General features: G+C 55.1%; 2 protein-coding genes across 2 annotated transcripts; one reads left to right on the forward strand and one right to left on the reverse strand.

Moving 5' to 3' along the window:
* Positions 1 to 491: 491 nt before the first annotated feature.
* Positions 492 to 3,425, reverse strand: GAL3ST4 (galactose-3-O-sulfotransferase 4). Its single transcript, XM_029283586.1, has 5 exons — positions 3,359 to 3,425; positions 2,859 to 2,919; positions 2,469 to 2,591; positions 1,766 to 2,096; positions 492 to 1,346 (listed from the first exon to the last, which is right to left on the reverse strand). The coding sequence occupies exons 1-5, from the start codon at positions 3,423 to 3,425 to the stop codon at positions 492 to 494; spliced, it is 1,437 nt and encodes a 478-aa protein (XP_029139419.1).
* An 8,664-nt stretch (positions 3,426 to 12,089) lies between these two features.
* GPC2 (glypican 2) lies at positions 12,090 to 22,237 on the forward strand. The gene is made up of 12 exons (XM_029283587.1): positions 12,090 to 12,243; positions 12,761 to 12,919; positions 13,432 to 13,742; positions 14,860 to 14,940; positions 15,519 to 15,684; positions 15,980 to 16,110; positions 17,122 to 17,262; positions 18,417 to 18,553; positions 18,891 to 19,066; positions 19,817 to 20,084; positions 21,710 to 21,951; positions 22,203 to 22,237. The coding sequence occupies exons 1-12, from the start codon at positions 12,090 to 12,092 to the stop codon at positions 22,235 to 22,237; spliced, it is 2,001 nt and encodes a 666-aa protein (XP_029139420.1).
* Positions 22,238 to 23,949: the final 1,712 nt, after the last annotated feature.

A 23,949-nucleotide genomic window follows, 5' to 3' on the forward strand; every position in this document is an offset into this window, starting at 1 on the left:
CCCGCTGCATCTGGGGCGAGACAGTGGCAGGAGAGGGAGGCACTCCGTGGCCAGACAGCAGGAGCACTTTGGTGAGAGAGCCCAGGGGTTGTCTGCACCCCAGCCCCTTCCACCCCACCCCCAAGAATGCTGGTCCTCCAGGCTTTGGAGGATGCCTTGTTAGGGTGGGAGGGGGGGAAATACTGGGCCGAGGGGGGAGGGAGGGTGTTCACGCTCTCCCTGGCCCAGTTATGAGAAATCCAATTATGGAAGCCCCTCTCCCGTCAAGCAGCGAGCGTGCCCGGTGTCAGAGAGGGCACGTTGCCCTGTTTGTTCCCCCCGAGTCTTAAGCAATCCCAAGGCGTTTAAAAGAACCGACAGCCTTTTGCCTCTCTAAACACGGGAGTCTCTTCGTTCCGCCGGCGTTGCGCATCCCTGCAGCTCTCCTGGGGCCCCCTCTGCCCATGGCTTCCTGCGTGGATGGGGGTGTCCGGCAGAGCACGGGGGCCGTTTCAGTCGGATGGCTTCTGCCGAGAGCCGTTGTGAGCTGCTTCCCCCCCTCCCTGTCTGAGATCGCCCCCCTTGTAGGCGTGGGGAAACTGCTTGGCATCCAGGAGGTCCTTGTACTGCAGCTCAGGAGTGACCAGCTGCTGACACACGGCCTGCAGGCCAGATGCCAAGCTGGGTTGTAGGGCATAGCCCAGGATTGGCACCTGCCCAAACTGGAAGGGGCGGATGCGCTCATCGGCAATGTGGCCTGGCTCCAGTGGGCCCCCCCCTTGTAAACAACGCCGCGTAAGATCTGCCCGCTGCTTTCGGAGAATGGCCACTTCCCCAGCCATGCGGGCGGTGCCAAAGTGTTTCACACGTGCCCAGAAAGTGCGATTGAAATGAGTGTAGAGATGCCAGTCCAGGTGGTTCCAAGCGCGGAGCCGAGCTACGTCGGCGGCCCCCAGCTGGTGAACGGCCTCCGGGTTGCGCAGGTTGTGCTGGAAAGCCACCACGTCCTTAAAGCTCCAGCAGAGGGCGTCACGCAGCAGGACCAGCGACTCGTCCATGTATTCCGTCAGCAGCACGAGGTGGAAAATGCGATCCAGTCCCAGCAGGGCAGCGTGGATTGGGGCTAAGCCGGGGCTTGTTGGCGGATCAAGGCCAAAGTCAAACCAAAGCAGGTTGCGGGCATAGTGGCTGCCACGCTCACCAGGCCGGTAGAAGTTCTGTGGAGAAGCCAGGAACTCTGGCAGTGAGCGAGCCCGGCGGAAGGCAGGAACCACACCTCGGTAATAGGAGAAAGCCGATTCAGCCAAGGAAGCCGGATCCCGCACTATGGAGAAATAGAAACTGTCTGTGGGCATCACCTTCTGGACCTGGAGGGGAACATGCGGAAGTTAATGCTAATGCCCACCACAGCTGGTGCCCAAGGAAAAAAAGGCCTGTCTCCTTGGTGGAAGTTGGAGCCCAGGCCATCAGCTAAGGAGGAAGCGTTGGGCACAGCCCTCTTCCCCCAGGCCACTCCCTCTCCTGGCACCCGTTCCCCTTCCTAGGCAGCCCTTTCCGCCCGCTCCACCCCTTCCCCTGCCAATTCCCACTCCGGAGGAGCCACAGCTAGCAGCATCTTGGGAGATGTGATGCCTCACGACCCCAGCCAGAAGTGGGGCTCGCTCCCGGCTTCTTGCAGCAGCTCACAAAAGCCCCCTAGAGGAAGAGCCTTAAGCCCCCCCTTCCCCTCCTTCCCACATCCCTCCTCCCGAATCCAGCCTGGCTGCTTCCGAATCCTCCCACCCACCTCAAGCAAGTTGAAGCGCATGTGGTGGCAAAGGATGTCGAATGGGGCCCCCGAGGGGCGCCACCCTTTCACGTGTCGTGCCTGGAAAAGCCTGGGATAGCTGAACTGGTAGCCGGCCGGCAGGGCAAAACGCAGCGATCTGGTGTCCCCAAAGCGGTGCAGGATGTTGATGAGGGTGCTGCTGGCGGTCTTGTGGGTCTTCAGGAAGACCAGGTGTTGCCGTGGCTGGCAGGAGAGGAGGTGGCTGACGGGCTCTTCCTCCCGCACCCCCAGAGGTTCTGCCGAGGGGACTGGAGCGCGTGTGGGGGAGAGCAGCGGAGGTGAGGACACCCTGCTGGGAGAGTTTGGAGAAGGATGAGGCAGCTGGCAACGGCAACGGCTCCCCTCCAGTGGCGTTCGAGAAGTCTCCGCCAGAGGGTGAGAGGGGCTGTCGGGAGATTTTCTATTTCCATTTTGGCCTTGGGATTCCCCTCTGGGGGTCTCCCACCCAACTAGGCCTGATCCTGCAAGGGCAGAATACGATCCTGGGTTGACCCCCTTCCTGAAGTCTCCCGGCTCTCCCCTGCTGCCTGGCCACCTTCTGCCCGGTCACTTCCCGCCCACTCAACCTAGCAAGCTCTGTGCACCCCCCCCCACTCCCCTGCCTGGCCCAGTTGGGCCTCTGGCCATGGCTGAACTGGAGGGAGGGGGGAGGCGTTATTACCTCTTCGGAAGGGAGATGCCCAGGAGCTGAACAGTGAAGCCAATCGTGGTGCAGACGGCCAGCGCGACCCAAAGCAAAGGCAGCCGACAGCAGCAGCAGCAGCAGCAGCAACACCGCTGCCACCTGGGAAGGCTCCCCATCCTTCACCTTGAGGGGCGGGAGGCAGAGAGACAGCAGTGGTGGAAGACCCTCTGTGCTTGGCAGACCCCGTCCCTGGGCCCTCAGTGGGAGCCCTACCAAGGCCTTGCACGTGCCCTCCTGCTCCTTCACCCCCCAAGTCCTCTGGCTCGCCTGCAGGGGAGGAAGTTCCATGGCTGCCTTTTGGACCTGTCCCCATCTTGCAGGGGTCACCTGGCCTGACCTTCTGATCCCCTGCCTGGAACTCCCCACCCCCGCTGCCCCGGCACAGCCCAAGCCAAGCCACCGGAGGAGGCCTGATTCTCCAGGTGACCTGACCGGAGAAAAGACAGAGGGGCACCTGGATGCCCCTCTGGTCACTCCCAGATTTTGGGGGGGAGGGGGAAGCAGTGGGGAATGCCCGCCTCACTAGGGGCAAGTGGCATGATCCCTAAGGGCTCCGTGGAGTATTTCGCCCCCCCCTAGCAAAGCCAAACTGCTGAATGGATGGGAGGTGTCTCCAGGCCTTCCGTGTCCATTCCCCCCCCTCCTCCTCCTCCATTATTCATCCCCAAAACAACAGCAGGCGGAACAGAGTGCTAAGACTCATGCCCTTGGGGGGGGGGCGGGGGTTTCGCTGGGCAAGATGCCCAACGTGGTGCTCTGCGAGTGCACCACCATCAGTGAAGCCCAGGTCCTGTGGAGCTGCATTCCTGGCCTTCTTTTCCAAGGGGCAGGATGGGACACGGGCAGAAGTGGACAGATGGCAGTACCTTCCAGGGACAACTGGAACGCAGCAGGACTCCGACTGCTCTGCCCCTCGTCACTGGGCAGCGACATTTTCACGCAAGAGCAAGAGAGCAGAAAGCAGCCAAGCCTGGAATTTGTTGGAATGTAGCCTCCAGGTTTTTAATTGGTGGGGTTTGACCCCAGTATAGGCGAGGGCGGGGAAGGCTCACAGTTGTGCAGACTTCTCAGCCGCCTACAGCTTGCCCAAGCAACAGGGGTCCCCGCTTGGCAACCCCACCGCACCAGGGGCCCCTCTCCGAACGCGGGACCGGCTTGCCTCCCGGCGGAGCACACCCCCCCCCGCCCCTAAAGAGCCTCCTGCTGCGCGATTAACCCCGGGGCAGGGGCAGGCTCTTTGCTCCATAGGTCAGCTCCAGGCCCGCCCGCCCCCTCCCCTGCATCCGTCAGACTACTGCCTGCCTGCCTGCCTGCCTGCCTGCCTGCCTGTCGGCCGTTCGCTACCGGACTCCAGCAGGGATGAGGCCGACTTCGCACCCAGGCTGGGCGCCTGCACCCGCCAGCCGCCAAACCCAGCCCCGCGCTGCACCCAGCGCCTCCAGAGAACGTGCAGAGCGCCTCTCTGGAGCAGCCTCGGCCCGCCCATCTCCGCACACCTTGTGGAAGCTCTTCGCGCCAGACCGTCCCACCGACTCGGGAGATCCCCAGTGCGCGCCCGACCACAAGCTGCTCCGAATTGGGGGGAGGGGTGTCCCCGGCTCGGCCCCTCCGCCCGCAGATCCTTCGGCGTCTCCAAACTTTTCCGCGTCTGCCTTACCGAGAAAGAGTCGGAGGTCTAAGCCCGATCCCTGCCCTTCCCACGGCTGCCCAGTTCGCTCACTCGGGGAAGGGCCAGGGAACGGGTGCGATGAGCGCCACGGCGCCGACGGACGAGAGTAATCCGGAGCGGGGGGGCCGCTTCCGCCGCCGGCTCTCCTCGACCCCCTCCTCCCCTCCTCCCCTCCCCCTCCTGGCGTTCTCCCTCCGCCCCTTTTCTGTCTCAAACTTTTTTGGTCACTCGCGCTTTCTGCCCGCCCCGCGGCTTTCCGTGGGCCTCCCGCTCCCCAACCACATTTGCCCCGCCCAGCGTGCTTCTCTTTGTCCCCCGCTCCGCAACGCCCCCCCCCCCGGCCTCAAGTACAGGCGGCAGGACGGGCGAAGCCGAAGTGGCCGCTAACCGCATCCATCCATCCGTCTGTCCGTCCGGCTCGGCCCTTGGACTCGAAACGTGCGCCAGTCGCTTCAGGCGCGTCCGTAATTCCCCCCTCCCCAGCCCCCCCTTCCCCGAAGCAGGGCCCTGCTCGGTCTCCTTCCCTGATCCGCTCCCCCCCCCCCCGTGAGCCTCCTGTGAGCCCTCCGGGGGTGGAATAAAGCCGGCTTTTTGCTCCGCGCAAGGAGCCGGTTCTTATCGCCGCCTCGCCTGTTTCAAGGCCGACAGTGGACTCTGGAAACGGCCGCTGTGGGTCTAGAGCGGGTCTGGAAGGCTGAACTCACGTTCTGCCGGTCCCACTGATTTTTTTTCCTCCGAAAAATTGTCTCATCTCCTTTTCCGCTCCCATCAAGCAGCAGAGATTTGTAGGCACTCCCTGCTTAAGCCTTTTCTGGATCTTCATAATCCTTAAGGGGATAAATACGTACACCCTGTGCGTCTCCCTCCCTTGGGGGTAATTGACCTGGGATACGGTTCAGGGGAGCCACCTTAGAGTGGCAGTGGAAGGCTCTGGAGCCATGCCCCCGCAGCTGGTCATGGTGAGTGAGGGGCTGGGGGTGTTCCTCTGTGGCTTACATTTGTCTTCTGAGGGCCCTTTTGTCTGAATGCAACCAGCAAGCAGCAGGTGATGAGAGGAGGGCTCCAGGGTCCCTGGAGGGGCTGGGGTGGGGAGGGGGTTGGGCTCGGCCTCCCACTACTGGCACCACTGGTGCTCACCTGACCAGCTTCTCTGCTCAGAGCTGGAAAACCCTGGAGAGCCATCGCACACCAGGGCCAAGCAGAGACGATGGGGAAGTAGCTGGGCCCTATGCCACCTAGGGCTTTATGAACACCACGGGGCTTCGTAGGGGAGAACCCACACTTTGTACCGGTAGCCAGTGCCACTTCCAGGGCAGTAGTGGGCATAATGGGCGAAACGAAAAACGCTGCCCCTGCAGCTGCGTTCTGACTGGGCCTCGAGGCAGCTCCTGTGGCGCACAGTACAGCAAGCCCAACGGGAGGTGAGCAAGTCACTGGGAGCCAGGCTTCCTGCTGCTGGGATAAGCAGAACTGGTGCATAAAGCCCCCACCCCACCCCAGCCCTTCACAACTCTTCAAGCAGGTGCTAGGAATGCATACCGTCCCTGACTGGAGAAGTGCCACACCAGGCACTTAACTTAAATATGGAGAATGTAAAGAAATGGGGAGGGGGAGGGAGTCGTTCCAGGGCTGAACTGAAGCTTGCTGTACAAGCACTGGAAAAGCATCTTGCTGGCATTTGTTGGTTGTCCAGGTGGAGCGGTACAACCAGGCAGGCATATGGAGGGTACCTCCCCTGCCCGCAGAGGACCAAGCAGCTTCCTGTAGCTGTTGAGTCGGAGTCGAGCCCTGAGGCAAAATGGGGGGGGGGGCTCTGATCAAGCTCTTCTCCCCCACCAGTGCTGAGAGAAGAACTGTAATGGAGCTCTTCCCACCCCCAGGTGGTCCAGAGGGATACCAGGGTTGATGGGGTTGAAGGCCACTGAGAAACCGGAGTGTCAGGATGGATGAACCCCCCCCACTCCCAAATCTGCCAGAAGGTCATCCACAAGAGAGATCAAAGCCATCTTGGCATATTATCCCAGCCTAAAACCCAGAACAAAACCAGAAAATCCACTTCTTCCACGGTCTTCTGGAGCTGTAGGTGAACTGTTTTGTCAACAGATTTCCCTAAAAAAGAGAGGTGGGAGATTGGAAGATTGTGTCTTCCTCTGTGGAGTGAGGCTCTTGAACACCTACATGGCTACTTTGACATCTTCACCTGTAAAAATCTGAAAGTTATTGCTCATTTCTGCATTGTTCTTCAACACCTGGAGGACTTTGCATCGTGTTCCTCTAAGAAACGGAGCAGAATGTTGAATTAAAGAAATTGGGAGACATTCACTGGGTATATCACACTGCCTTAGTTCAGTTGTTACACTAACACTTTCAGCATTTTTATTGCTTCTGAATATAGTCAGCAATGGATTAAATTCTGCAGTAAGTGTGGATTTTAAGCCAGATAATACACGTTTGGCATTTTGTCTGAATCTTTCTTAATGAAAGGTTTTTTTAAAGTGGTATCAGACTAATTGCAGAATAGGGAGTTGGGTGAGGCTCCTGCCCGTTTCATTATTATGGCGTCAGAAAGATTCATTTTGGAGAACCTAGGTTTAGGATGAAAGCAGTAATCACGGCCCCTCTGTTCCCCCCCCTTCCCGCCATGCCGAACTGACGGAAGGCAGAGCAGCTGACCCCTGCCAGCCCTGGGCCCCCTTTGGGCTGGGGGTGGCAGGTCAGGGCCTGTGGGAGCCGCAGACTCCTGAGCTAGCATTTTAACTCACTGCTGCTGCTGCTGCTGCTGCTGAGGGAGGGGAGGGGAGGGGAGCATTTTTTCTGCTGCTCCAGGAAGGCCAGACTAGCTGCCTATTCTCTGGGCTGACCCAGACTCTGCAAGAGTCTGTCTGGATCCTTCCTGTGCCAACGGAACAGCTCCCCAGTGCTTTGCCCCATCCCTGGCATGGAGACCTGTGCTCTGCATCTGCCAGGAAGTGGCATCCTCATGGCACAGAGCTCCCTCAGTGGACTTGGAGGGCGGGGGGAGGAGGATGCAGAAGTGCCAGAGCTCAGGGGCAACCTGAGGATGGTGCCAGCGTGGCGCTCCAAGGAACGGGCTGCGTCTGCTCAACGTATCGCACAGGCGTGTGATTGCCGATGTCCATGGGCAGAGAGGGAAACCAGAGAGGGCTGGCCTTAGCTGCCAAAGCTTTGGCAAGATCCTTTTTTCCAAGGGGAAATTGAAGCAGCTGGCCCACTGCCCCAACCGGACCCTCTCGGTGTCTTGCAAGTTCATTTCTCCTTTGCCAGGGGTAACGGCGGGAGAGGAATTTTCCAAGACCAGCCAACAAGAGTATAGCGGCCTTCAGGGCTCTGTGGTGGGAAGGGAAATGTGAGGATCCGGACGGTTGGTCATCCGGATGGCCTGGTCAACCTCCTCTGCTGCTGCGGGTGGGTGGGGGGCAGCCGTGAGTGTGCCTCAATCCCAGCCAAGTTTTGAGGTTTGGGATCTCCCCTTCTGCCAGTGGCATGTCAGGAGATTTGCAGCCTCCGCCCTTTGGGACGTCTGGAGAGGGGAAGGCTCCAGAGCTGCTACCCTGCGTTGGTCTCCCCGAAAGAGATCCAGGAGATCCCTGGGCCCGGAATGGCACCCCTTCACTCTGCTGATCTTCTGGGCAAATTTTAAAATTATGCTCCGAAGTAGCCTCCCTAACGTATATGCAACCTATAGAATGAACCCATGAAGAGGGCACCCAGTCTTGTCTCACCCCTCTGGTGATCTGTTTTGTTTTTTCCCCACTTCTGTTATGGCTTATCTAGCCTTTGGATGAAGCCAATGAGATGTTCATTTTTCCAAGCATATTCCACAGCTTTATATGGTTAACAGAATGAAAGACCTTCCTTTAATCAATAAGGCACCTATTGATTTATTTTTAGTAGTCTCTGACTCTCTCAATTATCCAGTGTGCATCAGTAACAATTTCTTTTGTTTCGTGACCTTTTCTAAAATCAGCTTGAACAACGGGGATTTATTTCCCTTTCCAAACAGGGCTTTAATCTGCACTGGATGATTTTAAACATTGTTTTTCTAGCCTGGGAAATTAAGGCTATTGTATAATGATTTGCTAAGTCTCCTTTTTGGTATGTAGACTGACTTCTTCCAATCTGATGGCCTTTGTGGTAGTTCTCTTTTCCTGATCCTCTTTCTCTCGCTTGCTATATTTCTGTAGATACGCCATCAATTACCTTAGCCTTCTGAGTTGATCACGAGCCTGGAAGGCTCCTTTCACGTCACCTTCTGCTATTAGACGAGGTTCTTGGAAATAGGAAGTATCTTTTAAAGTACCTCAGAATTACCTCAGAATTCCAGCACACCCCTTCCATCTTTGTTTGATCTTCTTTCTTTGAATCAGTCATCATCTGTCCCTTAAGGCCTTTAGCGTACCAGATTCAAGCCTTCTTCTTTTTTACTTGTTTTTCCATGTCTGTTTACATCTTTGCTGTCTTTATGTTATTGTTGTTGTTGTTATACTGTCTTGCAATTCTTCTAACAGCTTCAGAAATTCCTTAAGCTCCTTCCTGAAGTTTTTTTTTGTTTGTTTGTCTGTCTGTTCTGATCATGGCAATTTCTGCTTTTTCTTCGGAGGTCTAGTCTGCTTTCTTCTGTTTCTTAGTCTTCGGCAGCCTCTTCACACGTGTCCTTAACAACAGCTGTCCCATTCCAGGGTTCCTCTGGTGGCCTGTCAGGGATAACACGGATATAAAAGGAGAAAAAAATGACATGGCCAAAGGTGTGCCCTACAGACCACCCAAACAAACAAAGGAAATAGTTGAACATTTTGCTAATCGGTTAACTAAGGTATGTAGGAAGCACACCACATTAGCCATGGGGGAGGATTTTAATTACCCTGACAACAACTGGGAGACAAACTCTGCACCTAGTGGGTGATCAAACAGGGACCCAATGAACTTCCCTCCCAAAGGTAGAGAAGGGAGCTGGGGGCCCAGCTCCTCTGGACTTAATTCTCACTAAGTTACAGGAGCCTTGGGGGTGGCAAGAATATCAATGTGTAGCCCCATTCTGCAAAGATGAAGTCAGGAAAGCTAAGGATCAGAATGGGCTATGGCTTGCAACAAATGACAAAAATAACAAAAAAGGCTTCTTTCAACATATAAAAAACAAGAAAAAAAAAACCAAGGAAACAACTGGTCCACTAATCACAGAGGATGGCAAAGAGGCAGCAGGGAGAAAGCGGAACCGTTTAATCCATTCTTTGCCTCCGTCTTTACACACCGTGGTGTGGCAGTGACGTCCGTCTTTGCTTGCCTGGGCTGGGGTGGCTGGGGTGAGCCGGGGCCGTGGTGGCGGGGGCTGGCCACTCGCTGTCTCCGGGGCGACCCCGTGGGCTTGAACTGGGCCCATTGCATGCTTTAGAAGATAGGCTCCAGATCCAGAAGAATCCTGACAGACTTGATCACTGGGTCCTACCCAACAAAACGCAATTCAGCGGTGAGAAAAGTGAGGTTTTACTTTTTACATAGGCAAGAAAAACCAATGGATGAAACAGATTATGAAATGGATTATCTGCCTTGCTGTGTGCTTGTAAATGTGTGCTCTGTTTGGCTTGCTTTTTGTACACTCAGCACACTTTAAATTATAGTCTCCTTAGCAATGGTTTTGTGCTAAACAGAGAATTTGCTCAGTCAGGCACACTAACCAGTCTGTCTCCATGGTTTTCCGGTGGCTTCTACGGAACTTGGTATTTCAGTAGCTGCTAATGTCATTACAACAGTACGGAATTCTGTGGGACAAAGAGCAATATTAAAAATATGTGAGAGTCAGAATCTGAGAACAAAACATTAAATTTAACATACCACTTCTGATTTCTTGAAGACATAGCATCTACCTGGAGACACACACACACACACACACCCTGCCCACGAGCTGCCAGCAGGAGTCCCCTGCTTCCCCAGGTGCACAGAGTAGGCTACCTGGCATGCCTCAAGCCCTGAAACGGTCTTCCATGGTCTGCAACCTGATGGGCCAGGTTCCACCTTCACCTTATGGTCTGGGGTGGGGTGGGCAGGAGGGAAGCCAGTGGGCTTAAAGGAGGGCCCCTTCCCCTCTGTCTACTCAGGCCCCCGAGCAAGTGTCCAGCTTATGAAGTGGCAGTGTGTTCTCCACCCCCCTCACCCCCCACCCCTGTTAGGAGATAAGGTGGCTTCTTAAGATTGCTTTACTCGGGCATCCTGTGTCAAGGAGCCCGTAGGAAAAACGTTGACGCTACAATGGACAGATTGTAGTTGAAAGAAACCAAGAATTTGTGCCACATAGAGATTTGTTTACTTCCTCTTTAATTGCAGTATTAATTATGGCAAGGCCTTAGGATCTAGTTTCCACGGCCGGGCCTTTGTCCAGGGGAGACAGCAGGGCCTCTCCTCCTCCTCCGGCCTGTCCAGAAAACCCACAGGATCCAGCCTAGAGGTGCTGCCCCCTGCTGCCTGGAGAGGGTTGGTGCTGCCGGCGCTGTCCCAAGGCTTTCCTTTGGATGCAGAACAAAGTCACAGGCCTGCTAGGACCAACCTGGTTGTCCGCCCTAAGCCCCCCCCACTACTCCCCTGGCTGACCCTGAGGATCCTAGTCCTGGTCGGAGCTACCCCTGGCCTTTCCCCGGCTTCTTTAGCCAGGAAAGTTTCCTCAGCAGCCAGACAAGACCCATCCAATCACTATGTGGCTGGTGAGGAAAAAGTGACAGCCATATCCTTCCCTGCACCTCTTTGCCCCTGGTGAGTCTTCCTTCCACCAGCCACTCACCCACTCACCGTCCATCCATTGCTTCTGCAATTTGATCCCCCCTCCTCCCCTCCATCTGGGCCAGGGGTCTTCAAACTCGGCCCTTTTATGACTCATGGACTTCAACTCCCAGAATTCCTCAGCCAGACACGCTGGCTGAGGAATTCTGGGAGTTGAAGTCCATGAGTCATAAAAGGGCCGAGTTTGAAGACCCCTGATCTAGGCCAACCCCTCAACCCACTTCTTTCTCACTTTCGCATTCGATCCACTGCTGTCCAGTTGTTGCCCACATTTTCTTAGCCCTTTGTCTTCTCAGCCCCTCCACATTCAGCTGTCTCCCCCCCCCCTTCTTCTTATTCTCCTGGCCTAACTGGAGTCTTGCATCAGGGAGCAGAAGAGCTTTTCTACACAGGAGGACCTTCCTGAACAGCCTCCAGTTCAAAATATGATGGGAGGCTTAAAACAAGTCCTTGTAGTTACAGCCCTTGGGGTTCCCACAGCCTTGTGATCGCAATTTGGGTGCTTAGCAATTGGCTTGCAATTGAGTTCACACAACCCCGTTGGCAACCGGCACTTCAGACAACCGAAGTCAATGGGGAAGCTGGCAGTAGGTCACAGAGGGCAATCACGGGAACCTGGGGCCGCGTGGGCTTCCCCTGATGATGATAACTGGACTATAAACGGAGGGTGGGAACCAACCGGGAAGACGCAGCCAGCACCCCTCCTCCTCCCCCGAAGGCTGCCTACGCAAGACTAGTGGGAAGAGGATGAGGCTACTCTTCCCCACTCCCGCCCTTCAGTGGGACCTCGTTGCTCTCAGGTTCCGCACGGCCCCTCCGGCAAGGGCAACGGGGAGGCGGGGCCGGCAGAGGAGCGGGGAAAGAGCAGAGAAGCGGAGGACGCTGGGGCCGCTCCCCATTCGCTCCCATTGTCTGATGCCCGGCCAGGAGAGCAGGCGGGCGGCACTAGGGCCCGGCGGCCCTCACCGCGGGTTGGCTCCCATTGTCTCGCACAGGCGCCGCGCTCAGCGTGGGGAAACTCGCCCGTTTCTCGCGGCGCCCGGTCCTTCTCAGGGGCCGGCCGTGGCAGAGCGGTGCGCGCCGTGACTCGCGCCAAGGGCCTCCTCTTCCCTCGGCCTTTGCGCCTCTCACCTCGCGGGATGGGGACGCTGGTGCTCCTCTCGGCTCTGGGCGCGCTTCTTTGTTCCGCCGCTGCTGGAGAAGTTCGCGGAGCGCGGAGCTGCGCGGAGACCCGGCAGGCGCTGGCGAGCCGCGGCTTCTCACTCGCCTCGGTCCCGCCCAGCCTCATCTCGGGTAAGGGCGCTCGGCCGGAAAAAAAACCTCTCGGAAGGCGGCGCGATCAAAGTTTCCTGGGCGTCCCTGACCGATGTCCCGGGGGGTGTGTGTGGGGGGGAGGCGAGGAGCGGCGATCAGAGCGCCGGGAGACTCAGCCCGTCCCGCTCCCGGAATGGCAGGAGCGCCTTGCGAGTCTTTGGCGAAGGGAAATCCTGTCTAACCGTGTCGCGGCCATTGCTCGGCTCGGACGGACTCTGGCCTGGGAGGGACGTCTCTGTCCTCTCTTGGGCCGGTTGCCTTCCCTCGACCGTCCGCCCTCCCCCCCGCCCCCCCAAGGAAGGGTCCCGGGAAGAGGAAGCGAATGCGATCGCGCGCCCGGCTCGTGGGGGAAGAAGGGAAAGCTGTTGCCCAGTGTCGAGACGGAGGGAGGGCAAGGCGCTCCCGTTGCGCCCACCCTGGTTTGCTTCACCCCAGAGGCTACTCCACCTCCGAGGGGTGACAGATCGGCGGGGCCCCTCCCCTTCCATTCCTGCAGGAGAGCACCTTCGCGTCTGCCCCCAGGACTACACCTGCTGCGCCAGCCAGACGGAGGAGCGGCTCAGCGAGCAAGGGCAGGCGGACCTCCGGGCGCTGTTGGGGGAGCCGGGCGCCTTCCTGATCCACACCCTGAGCTCTCGCCAGCGCCGCTTTCAAGGTAAGCGAGGGGAAGGACCCTCCCGCGGGTCGCTCTCTTTGCTTTTCTCTCGCACTTCCTCCCCCGTCCCCGCCAACAGAGCGTGGACTAATTGGGTCGGGAGGGACCTTGAACGCCCTGCTCAAGCAGGAGACCCTGTCCCATTCCGGACAAATGGCTGTCCAGCCTCTCCCCTTGAAAACCTCCAGTGGTGGAGCGCCCACAGTCTCCTGAGGTAAGCCTTTCCACGGACTGTCCCCACTGTCAGGAAATTTCTCCTTACTTCTAGGCTTTGGAGACTCCCTTCTCCTCACATGCAAGCCATGAGGCCACCTGGGGTCGCTTCCCCACCTGACCCCACCCCAGAATTTCAGTTGGCAGCCCTCGCTGCTGTCACCGCCTGCTTGCCAGCCCCTGCCGCGAGTGTGGGAAAGGAGGAGGCAGCCGCCCGGCCCTCTCTTTTTATCGCCTTTTGAGTTTTCTAGGGCTCTGCTTAATCTTGCTCTCCTCGGTGTTTGTTCTCCCACTTCCAGACTTTTTCCAGGAGCTTCTTGCTGGAGCTGAGCGGTCCCTCCAGGCCATGTTTGCCCGTTCCTATGGGCGCCTTTATATGCAGCATGCCCGCCTCTTCCAGGGATTATTTGTGGAGTTGCACCGTCACCTTAAGGGGTCTCGGCCCGGCCTAGATGAGGCCCTGAGCGACTTCTGGTCTCAGCTCTTGGAGCGAATGCTGCCTCTGCTTAACCCCCAGTATAGCTTCCCAGAAGGGTATCTGGAGTGTGTGGGGCGCCAGGTGGAAAGCCTCCATGCCTTTGGAGACAGCCCCCGCCAGCTCTGGGTGCAGGTGAGCCCTGCTCCTACCAGAACAGCCCTTCAGGTCTCAGAGGCTCCCTATCTGCTTTGGCTTGAAGCAGACCCGCTGGCGGCAGGGTGGGAAGGGGGAGCAGGCACTGTCCCACTCACAGCGGCCTGGCAAGGAGGGCCTCGGCCAGAGAGAGCCAAAAGGGGAAAGAGTTGGTGCGCCCCTTTCCCTCTTTGCCCTAGTGCACGGTCAGCCCCACATCCTGTCTCACCACACGATGTCTCGGTCCATACGTTAAGCTCTGTGAAACATTCCTTCAGGCGCTGAAGTGCCCAGCACCGGAAATTACCATAGGAGTCGTAAGCAGCCTCCTTCCCTCTGAGCTAGCCGGCCTCTGCCACAGCCATGCCTGCCCCAGGGTTGACCCTCTCGCCCAACCAGGTATCCCTAGATCCTTTCAGAACAACCCCTTGCCAACAAAACAGAGGGGCATGTCTTCGTAGGGATCTCGTAGGTCTGCTTGATTCCATCACTGCCCCCAACAACTTTCCTTTTTGGTCCCCAGTCGGTCTTCTAATCATACGCTGGCCCAGCCCAAAGCTTCATTGTGGCCATTATCCACTATTGCTATTCCCCTAATGCCAAAAGAGACAAAAAGCAAAAGGAAACGTACCCCCATTCCCCCCCAAACCTGAAGTGTTGCCCCTGCCCACCCTGGGGCACATGTGTGCAACGAAGAATTGACTTTCTGATATATTCAAGTTAGGGTGCAGCTGCAGTGGTGGCCAAAAGTGTGTGCGCCCTTTTAAAATGTCAAGATTTCTGCGTAAACATGACCTAAAATGTCATCGGTTTTCCACAGGTCCTAAAACTAGATAAAGAGAACCCATTTGTTTGATGGGCACTCTTTATTTCATTTTAGGACCTGTGTGTAAAACTGATCCCATTTTAGATCATATTTCTAAGGAAAGGTTGGCATTTCAAAAGGGCGCACAGAACTTGCAGAACGCGCCCCCGTCAGCGGCATGTCTCCAACCGAAGCCTAACCCCGCTAGACCCAGCCCCCCCCCTCGCTCTTCCCCTCGGCTCGCACCGTGTGGGCGGGCGGGCACGGCTCCTCTGACGCCGGGTGCCGGTTTCTGTCCCTCCTCCTCCTCAGGTGTCTCGGGCTGTCCTCGCTGCTCGGGTCTTTGTTCAGGGCCTGGCCACTGGGCGGGACATCGTTGCCCAGGCCGTTAAGGTGAGTGCTTGTGCAGGTATGAACCTCCCTTTAGGTGGGGCCAACGCTGGAGAGCCCCTGGAGTCTCAGGAGAGAAGGAAGACTGGCAGCTTCTACAAATCATCATCATCATCTTCTTCTTCTTCTTCTCCTCCTCCTCCTCCTCCTCCTCCTCCTCCTCCTCCTCCTCCTCCTCCTCTGGGGCTGCCTTCTTTGCAAAGAGTGCCGTCCACCCCTTGGGTGAGGGGCCCCTCCTCCCTTGCAGCTGGGGGTGTCCAAGACCTTCCTGTCTTATTTCTCACCTTCCTGGCTGCCTGCAATGAGGCTCCCTTGTGGCCGGGTTACCTGCAGTCCCATCCAGGAGCCATCCAGACCCTAAATCCTCTGACTCATCTCCCCCCCCCCACCCCTTTGGTGATAATTATATTTGGCCCTGGGGCCCTGCAGAATGAGGGGGGCTTTCTGTCCAGGTTGGCTCCTGGGGCTCTCCAGCGCAGTGAAAGGAGCCATGGTCCCCCAGTCTCCCTTTCTCTGCCTTTTGATGCCGTGGAATCTGGGCAGGCCTGATCCTGGCTCTCCCCTCCCCCGCCCTTACGCAGCTGTCTCCCACTGGAGAGTGCCAACGGGCATACGGGCGCCTCTCCTTCTGCCCGCTGTGCCGTGGGCTTCCAGACCTCAAGCCATGCCACGGATTTTGCCTCAACGTCATGAAGGGCTGCTTGGCAAGCATCACAGAGGTGGACGCCGAGTGGGGGCGCTTCCTGGGTAAGTGTGCAGGGCAGAGAGGGGTGACCTTTGAGCTGGGGGCAGACAAGCTTCTTTTAAACGGCAGCTCTTCCCGTGAAGGCAGTTTCCCAAACCAAGATCTGGGGGTCCGGGAGGTGCTGTTGGCCTTCTGCTTCTTCCTTCTGGGGACCCTGAGGCCACGGAGGCAGCCACCGACCCCAGCAGAACCTCGATGGAAGGATGGGCGGGGTGGCAGTGTGGGATGCCCTTAGAGCCGTGGCTTCCCCAGGGTGTGGGTGCCGAGGGTAGACACACCCCTCTTCCTTCTTTCAAGATGCACTGATCCAACTGGCGGAACGACTCGCAGGACCCTTCAATTTTGAGTTGGCAGCTGATTCCATTGCGGTGAAAATTTCAGAGGCCATAATGTACCTGCAGGAACGCAATATACAGACATCAGCTAAGGTACGGATGGATGCCGACAGAAACTCCAAATTCTGTTTTCCATGTTTGGTTATCTCTTTTCCAAAACAGAATTTCTGCCTGTAATATGGCTGGCAGACTAAAATGCAGACTCTATTACAGACAGGAATATCGTTTTAGAATTAAAGATCTGAAAGTGTGTTTGAACCTTTTAATTTGCTTTTTCTCCTCATCTTGCTCAAATAAGACTTCACCTCTGAGCTTAGAGAGAGAGAGACTCTTTCACTCTTCCTACAGTCTCGTAAGTAAATACTTGGAACGGTGAACAAGAAGCCCCAGAGGATGAGTGTCATGGTTCTGACAGACAGGGACGAATAAAGCAGAACTCCGAGGCTTGCAAATTCCTCAAAGAACATGTTTATTAGTTACAAAGTATTGGCATGGTCAAAAGTGAAACCAAGTCTGGATACATGCGCAACTATTCCCCAATACAAAGTTAAAAAATCCCACCCATTAAACTATGCAAGCAACTACGTTCCCCAATATGATTATTTGGTGGGCTTTTTACGCAACGCCTAGACTGCAGTCTCGGGAGCAGCTGATGACCTTGGTTCCCACGGGACAAAAGGATTATTTTGACTAATGAAGCACCGGGGCAACCCCCCTCCCTCCGTTGTATGTGGCAACCTAGAATGAGAAGGAGAATGGCTGTAGCCATGCTCATTTGTAGAGTTGACAATGAGAATGACAGCCATAAAATTTTGTTTTATCTGGGAGAGCCAAAAACTAGAGCCTTATGCCTTACAATGCGTTAGCTGGTCTCACGGGCATCGCCAGCCTCTTCTGGTCCTTTGGCCACTCTAGGCTAACTAGGGTTAGTCTCACACGGAAGGCCTGCTGCTCTGGCTGCCTACTCCTGCCTTCCCTCCTTCCTCCCTCCCTCCTCCCATGACACCAAGGACCTTTTCAGAAGCAAGACCTCAGCTTGTTTTATGATTAACTGGCATTAACTTAAACTAGGCCTCTCCACCCATCGTCCATGCTCTGCCTCAGGTGTTCCAGAGCTGTGGCAACCCTCGCCCGACTCCTGCCCGTTCCCGGCGTGCCCCCCAAGAAGAAAGCAGGCACCGCTTTCAGATCTACCCGCCAGAGGAGAAGCCAACCACGGCAGGGGGGACCAACCTGGACCGGCTGGTAGGTGGCAGTTCAGGAACAGGCTCACTGTAGCTGGGCTTCAAAGACGAGGCGTAAAAAACGGCGGTGCCCTTCTCCGTGCCTCTTTTGGAGGGCAAAGCCATGTTTTTCCTCAAACGAGAAAACCCAGGCAGAATACCTCCGTGCAGGGAGCCTCGCCTGAGGAGCAGACAGACAAGCCCCTTCTCGTTAAGGGAGCGGAAGGACTTTAATTACCCTCTTGCTGTGGATGCTTGTGGATGCTTCTGGATGCCCTTTTGGGTGCAGGTTTATGGCTTCTCCAGCCACCTTTTCTACTCCGACTGCTGTAGCCTCTTCCGGGGTCTGGTGGAGTGGGGCTTTGGGTTCACGGGTTGTCAGCTTCTGCCATCTCTGGCATGGTCCCGTGTCCACCTCTGGCCTGGTGCCCCCTTACGTCACCTCTGGGTCATTTCTTGGGTCACTCTGTGCCTCCTCTCTTTCGTCTGGTTAGTCCTCACCAGAAGGGCTTCCTTCTTCTGTGGAGCTCCATCCTGGCCATCTGGAGTACCAGCTGCTCCAGGGAAAGCTCCCGCTTGGAGTGGAAGCCTTGGCTATTGAAAAGGTTCACCAGACTCCTGGGAATGCCCCCTCCCAGCACTGGGGAAAAAAGGGGCTAATTCTGATCTGAATGCTTTAGTGACTTTGTTGCTTCCCAGCTGCTGGGGAACTCTTTCCTCAAACCCCCAATTTTTAAACAAAGGTCAGGAAGGAGATGGAGAAATGGAGATACCTAGTATTCCTTCTGTCCTCTTGGCCTGACTGTCCCTGGCAGATCCCTGGCTACGTCTGAACGCTCTGACTCAGCTAAGGAAGCGGAGCCGAAGGAAACAAAGCAGTGGCCAGGCCAAGGCCAAGAGGGGAGGTTCTGCTGCTTGGACACCATTTCTGCCCCGAAGCCCAGCCTTTGGTAGTCTTAGGGCCTGGCTGGGAGATCTGCCTGGCACAGCAGTGTGGAGAAGACAAGAAGTGTCACCCCCATTCCTCTGTCTACTCATCACGCTTCACACAGCATCAGTGGAAGGGCAAGGTGGATGAATTACCCTGTTGGAAGGGAAGGTGTCCTTGGCCGATCCGAGGGGCAGCCTTTTGGGGAAAGCTTTCTCACCAGGCCACTGCCCTATTTCCCCTCACAGGTGTTGGATTTGAAGGAAAAGGTTCGTCTCATGAGGCGCTTCTGGACCCTGCTGCCCCACACTCTCTGCAGCAGTGAGAAGGCAGCAGCTGGCATGGCAAACGAGGACAGTTGCTGGAATGGTCAGACACGGGGCAGGTGGGGGTCCCAGAGAGACTTGACTTGGCCAGAAGTAGGCTTTGTGCGTTGAGGGGTTGTGTGTGCCTGGATTCAAGCTGAGGGTAGAGCAGGACAGGAAAGGAAACCACCTTTCTGTGTGGCGGTTCTTTTCCTAAAAGTCAGGCTGCCTTGCCTGCGTGTGTACGAGCATGCGTGTGCGCACGAGAGAGGAAGAGAGATTCAGAAACAAAAGTGTGATGCAAATGTGGGACCAGTTGTCCAGTCCTTTTGGGCAAGGGAGAGGCTTTGCTCTGCTGAAAGGCTGGTCTTCCATGATCCCCCTTTGACCGCTGCGTCCTTGCAATCGACCATCCAGGTACTTCCCAGACGTGACAGCTGATGGATTGGTGAATCAAATCAACAACCCAGAAGTGGAGGTTGACATTTCAGAACCCGAACTTCTAACCCGGAGATGTGTCCTGGCTCTGCGCAGTGTGACCTCGCGCTTGGTGGGGGCATGCCATGGGCAAGACCTCGACTTCCAGGATGCCGGTGAGGTTGCAGCTTCTTCTTCACTGGCGCCATCCTGCCAATCAGCAGTCACGTATCATTCTATTGCAGCTTTTACTTTTTGCCAGCCTCTCAGAAGAACTCTCAGCAGCTGGTAGGCATAAAAACAAAGCAATCTGAGCACTACCGTCGCCACGATACAGAACTGAAGTAATGAAAATGTCGCACCCTCTCAGGGGTGGCCCCCACGCAGAGAGTCCCTCAGCCAATGGCCCTCTGAATCCAGTGGCTTAGCCCCCTTGCACGCAACAGCAAGACGGGAGCCTAATGAGATCACGGGAAGGTCCCGGGAAGGCTTTCTGCTGGGATCCTGCCAACACACGCAGGGAGCAGCGATAGGAAGCGTCCTCTCTGAGGACGAGCGCCCTGGCGGTAAAATTCCCTTTGTGGAAGCCATGCCAGGGAGGGCTTTTTGGGGAAAGACCAGCACCTCAGACTGGGCCTGGAAGCCCACTGCTGCGAGTCAGAAGCCACCGAAATGGCTGGTTTTCCGGCCCCGCTGCGTTTCTCACAGGGGATGCATTGCAGGGGTTTAGTTGCAGGGTTCCCTTTCTGCCCAGGAACCCCGGAGAGCGATGGGCAGGAAGCCTCCTGGAGTCCGCGAGGGAGGGGGCTCCTGAGGCTGCCATACACTAATTGCCTCAGGGGACAGACGGACAGTGTGAGAAAGCTGTGGAAAAACAGCTGCCTGGTCCCCGTAATCAACCTTTCTCCTCCTGCTTTCTGTTCCAGATGAGGATGGCGTCAGTGGTTCAGGTGCTGGATATCATGAAGACCGGCCGGCCTCCCCAAGGTCAGGAGGCGGGCTTGCCGGAGGGGCCTCTGGGAGCTCACTGCCTTCCCCGGACTCCCGAGACCCTCCTGGAAGGGAGCGACCTGGGAAGGGCTCCTCCTCCGGGCAGAACCAAAGCGGGGGAAGGCTGAGCAGCGGGGCCGGGCCTCTCCCACCCACAGCCCTCTCCCTGGCCCTCTCCCTGCACTTGGTCTTCCCCAGGGGCCGGTGAGGAGGGGCTTGTCCCCAGGCACCAGACCTCCTCTGGGGGGGAGGGGGGAGCACCCCTCTCCAGACGCCCCAGGAAATCGAAAGCTGGAGGCCAGATGGGGGACGCATTTTGTAGGGGTGAAAAGCAAAACGGGGGCTCATAAGTCTGACTTCTTCGCGTGAGAGAGTGGAGGGGAAGAGAAGGGACCCTCACAAGCTGCTTCACCTTTTGTCGTTGGAAAAGCAAAATGTTTCCCTCGTGGCGCTTTGGGGGAACGGTAAGCTTTGAAATTAGGATGGGTTTTTTTTCACTTCGTTGGGGAGGGGGATACCAATACCTTCCACAGGACCATCTTGATCATTAGAAGAGACTCCTGCCTCTGTGTCACTCATAATCACACACACACACACACACACACCCATACTCACAGACACTTTCCCAGAAAAACTTTTTTGGGGGGCGGTGATACTGATATTAAGCCCAAACTCTCAATCCTGTGCTGCTGGTATTTTCTGGATTCTTTTTTCCCCTTAAATTATTGAATAAAATATTTAATTTATTGTTTTCTGTATTGATAACACCTCTTTCTCACTTATTTGGGCTCTTCCGTTTGTGCAAGCTTCAGGACTTTAAGCAGAGCATAACATTTGTTTAAAGTTATTAAAAGTTTATTTAAATTTATATGCTGCCGGACTCCCAACAGTTACAAACATTATTGTTTGTAAACTGCTCAGAATTGCCTTATTGACGAGCTGTGCGGCATATAAAATAAATAAATAGAACTCTGGGCAGTTCACAAAAACATTAAAAGCAAGAAAAAAAATACAACAATGGACACAAATTAAGATTTTAGAAAATGGCAAAGGTGACAAAACAAAAACACAAGAACAAAAAGGAAGCCACACAATCCACCATCCACTCCCCTTGCCTTTAGTCAAAGACTTAAGTCTTCAAGACCCTGGGAAACACCAGTGTATACGTGGGAGGAGTGGAAATAAAGATTGGGGGGGGGGGGAGGAGAACTTCATTCCACAGGAATGTAGAGACGAGGAGCTGATCCTTCCGGCAATGCTCTCCGTTGCTGTAATAAACTGTTTTGTTGTTGGCGTTTTCAGTTTACTATTCCTTATTAATAAAACCTTATTGATATTATTTTGTCTTATTCTGCGCCTGCGTCGCAGCAAAAGGGCCACCCGTCGCTCTATTAATATTAGTAAGGCGTTAATAATAGAGAATAATAACCTTAAAATGCCCTTAAAAAGGATTATTTCTTTCGGCGGCCGCAATACCCGCTTTGACCACAGGAGGGCGCGATTTCCTGTCCCATAGCATTAACATTGGGTCCGTCATAGGCCTTTTGCCTAGGATCGGGACACCGAGAATCGAAGCCCCAAGGTGCAGAGCGTCAGCCAAAGCGTGGCCACTCTACGCTCCTCCGAAAGGGACGAGCCGCTTCCGTCGGCCTTCTGCGCATGTCCTCTGGCTCGTTCCCCACGAGTAATCTCCGAGAGAATTTCTCGGCATGGCAGACTTCCTGTCCGTTCAAATTGGCCATCCCCCAATGCATTTGGAATCGACCTTCCTATTATGGCTGACTTCCTGTCCGTTCTTTTTAGTCATCCCTACCAACTTCCTTTCGCAGCGATCTTCTAGCCATGGAGGACTTCCTGTCCGTCCGCTGCGATCGTCCCCCAATCCCTTTGACGCCGACCTTCCCAGTATGGCCGACATCCTGTCCATCCGTCGAGGCCGTCCCCATCTTCCTGTCCATTCGCAGCACGGTGCCCTGCTTTTTCCCGTCCTCTTTTCTACTCTACGCTGCCATAGCGCACGTCTACCGGCAAGACCGCAAGAAGGAAAAAAAAAAGCCTCGTACTGCCACAGGTGAGCCGAGTCCTCCCCGCATTTCCAGAAAGATACCGCGTTTTTCTAGTGCCTAGTTAGCGGGGGATCCCCACCTTCCCCCTCCTCCGCCTCCACCCTGGCCACTCATTTGGTCCTCTCCCCTAAGATGACCGCCTGGTTGTTCCTGGCCATTCGCCGCGTCTGTCTGTGAAGGAAACGACCGAGAACCTGTGGCGACGACGCCACCAGCGGTTGTGAGACCGGGTCTCTTTGCACTGTTTCCCTTTCAGCTTTAGAAAAACGAGAAGCTAAATTGGGAACATAGAGATGAAGTTAGTTTCAATAATACACTTCGGGGTCGTTTACGCATGCTCAGCCCCGGCTTCTTTTTAGCTCCTTTTTAGATCCGGGGCCGGCGGGGCACGCTCAAGGCTTTTGGCGTCCGGGTCGGGAAGGGGGTTCCGTCCCGTCTCGGGGGTCTCCTCGAAGGCTGCCAAGCAAGGCAGCCGTTTAATGGTGTTTCCCAGCGCCCGAAGTGCACCCCGCTCACCCCCTTCAAGCAAACCAAGATGTTTTTATTCAAGAATAGTTTTGTTTGTCCTGCCCTGCTATTCCTTTGTAGGTTTGTATTTAAGTTTGATGTTTCTAAACTATATTTCTTAGAGATACCTGTGTATTAACATAGGTGGAATATCAATATCTATTTGAAATAGTATACATTAATAATAAGAAATATAATAATAAGAAACGATAAATAAAAAAATAAATATAGTTTATTTTGAAAATGTATATAATATATCGATCCCTTATAGGTTTATCATTTAAAGGATGGATAAAATGGATGAGACGTGAGAAGTTACAACTAATGGAATTTATTAATTTGTTCGCCGTCCATCTAACTTTGTAGACCTCCAAAGCAAGTCAGGGTTAGGAAGGGCAGGAGGTTCCTTCCTTTCCCCTCCAGGTTGCCATAAACAGCCCACCCACCGCCCAGAGGTAAGAGAAAGGAAAAGCAGGTCTCTCTGGGGGCAGCAGGAGACCCAGGTCTTTGCAGAGTCCGGCTTGCAATTTTGCTAACTTCCCCCAGTCACAGCGGCATCAACTGATGCAGCGGCCACATGGGCCAGGAGGAAAGCTTCAGCCTTTTTGGAAAAGGCAGTGGAGAAAGGAGGTCACGCTCCCTGGATTTCCAGCCTAGAGCCTCCGCAGGATGGGTGACCCCCCCCCCCCTGCTCTGGCTGTTAAGAAGGAACTGGGGGAAAACAGATAAGTTGTCCTTGAGGACTTTTTTTTTTCTTTTTTGCCAGTTTCAGTGAGGCTAAGGCTTTTCCTTTTAAAGAGACGGGGATGGAAATGGAGTGAGGTTGGGAGCCCAGTAAAAACCGCAAGAGGCAGCAGGAAACACAGTGGGAGGTTGCGATCGCCACCGCTCCTCTAAATATTGCAGTTTTGGTGGGAAATAGCAGGAGGGACCTCTCCAAGGGCCTTCCCACTAGCAGAGCTTGGCAGTCTACCGGAAAGGGCCTTTTCTGGCACGCCTGCCAGGCCGTGCGGCAGAATCTTCGGGTGATGCTCACGGGCCCCGCTTTCCGGGTATTTAGGGACAAGTTAAGAACGCCAAGCTTTGGATCTCTGAGCAATCCTCTTGTGTAATTTTAAGAGTGATTTCAATTGCATTAATGTTGCTTATAGATTACAGCATTAGCGTTTTATGAAGCACTTTGATGGTAGAAGAAACAAAAGCTGCCTAGATATAAAATAACTTAGAAACAAACGTACCCAATGTAAAATTAGAAATAACTTTAAACATAGATTATATCTTAAACCTTAGCGTACTAAACTCTAGGAATAAACATAACCGTAAACCAGATTTTGAAAATGGTTAGGGTTAATTGCTGTCCACCCTTTTAAAATAAAAAACACAAAAGCGTAACTGTAACGGCGCCTGCTTGCAACAGCGGTACTTTTGTTTTTTAAATCATCAAGTGGAAACGGGAGCAACCTTATGCCATTGAAATCAGTTCAAATTAAGCATCA

The sequence above is a fragment of the Protobothrops mucrosquamatus genome, unplaced genomic scaffold (genome assembly GCF_001527695.2).
Source record: "Protobothrops mucrosquamatus isolate PMUCROS unplaced genomic scaffold, P.Mucros_1.0 scaffold141, whole genome shotgun sequence".
NCBI lineage: Eukaryota > Metazoa > Chordata > Lepidosauria > Squamata > Viperidae > Protobothrops > Protobothrops mucrosquamatus.

Coding starts and splice junctions, on each gene's coding strand:
- GAL3ST4 (XM_029283586.1), bottom strand. CDS start 3,425: ATGTCGCTGCCCAGTGACGAGGGGCAGAGCAGTCGGAGTCCTGCTGCG. Junction 2,920..3,358: donor GTTCCAGTTGTCCCTGGAAG/GTACTGCCATCT, acceptor TTCTCCGGTCAG/GTCACCTGGAGAATCAGGCC. Junction 2,592..2,858: donor GCTGTGCCGGGGCAGCGGGG/GTGGGGAGTTCC, acceptor GAGCCTTCCCAG/GTGGCAGCGGTGTTGCTGCT.
- GPC2 (XM_029283587.1), top strand. CDS start 12,090: ATGGGGACGCTGGTGCTCCTCTCGGCTCTGGGCGCGCTTCTTTGTTCC. Junction 12,920..13,431: donor TCGCCAGCGCCGCTTTCAAG/GTAAGCGAGGGG, acceptor TCCCACTTCCAG/ACTTTTTCCAGGAGCTTCTT. Junction 13,743..14,859: donor CCCGCCAGCTCTGGGTGCAG/GTGAGCCCTGCT, acceptor CCTCCTCCTCAG/GTGTCTCGGGCTGTCCTCGC.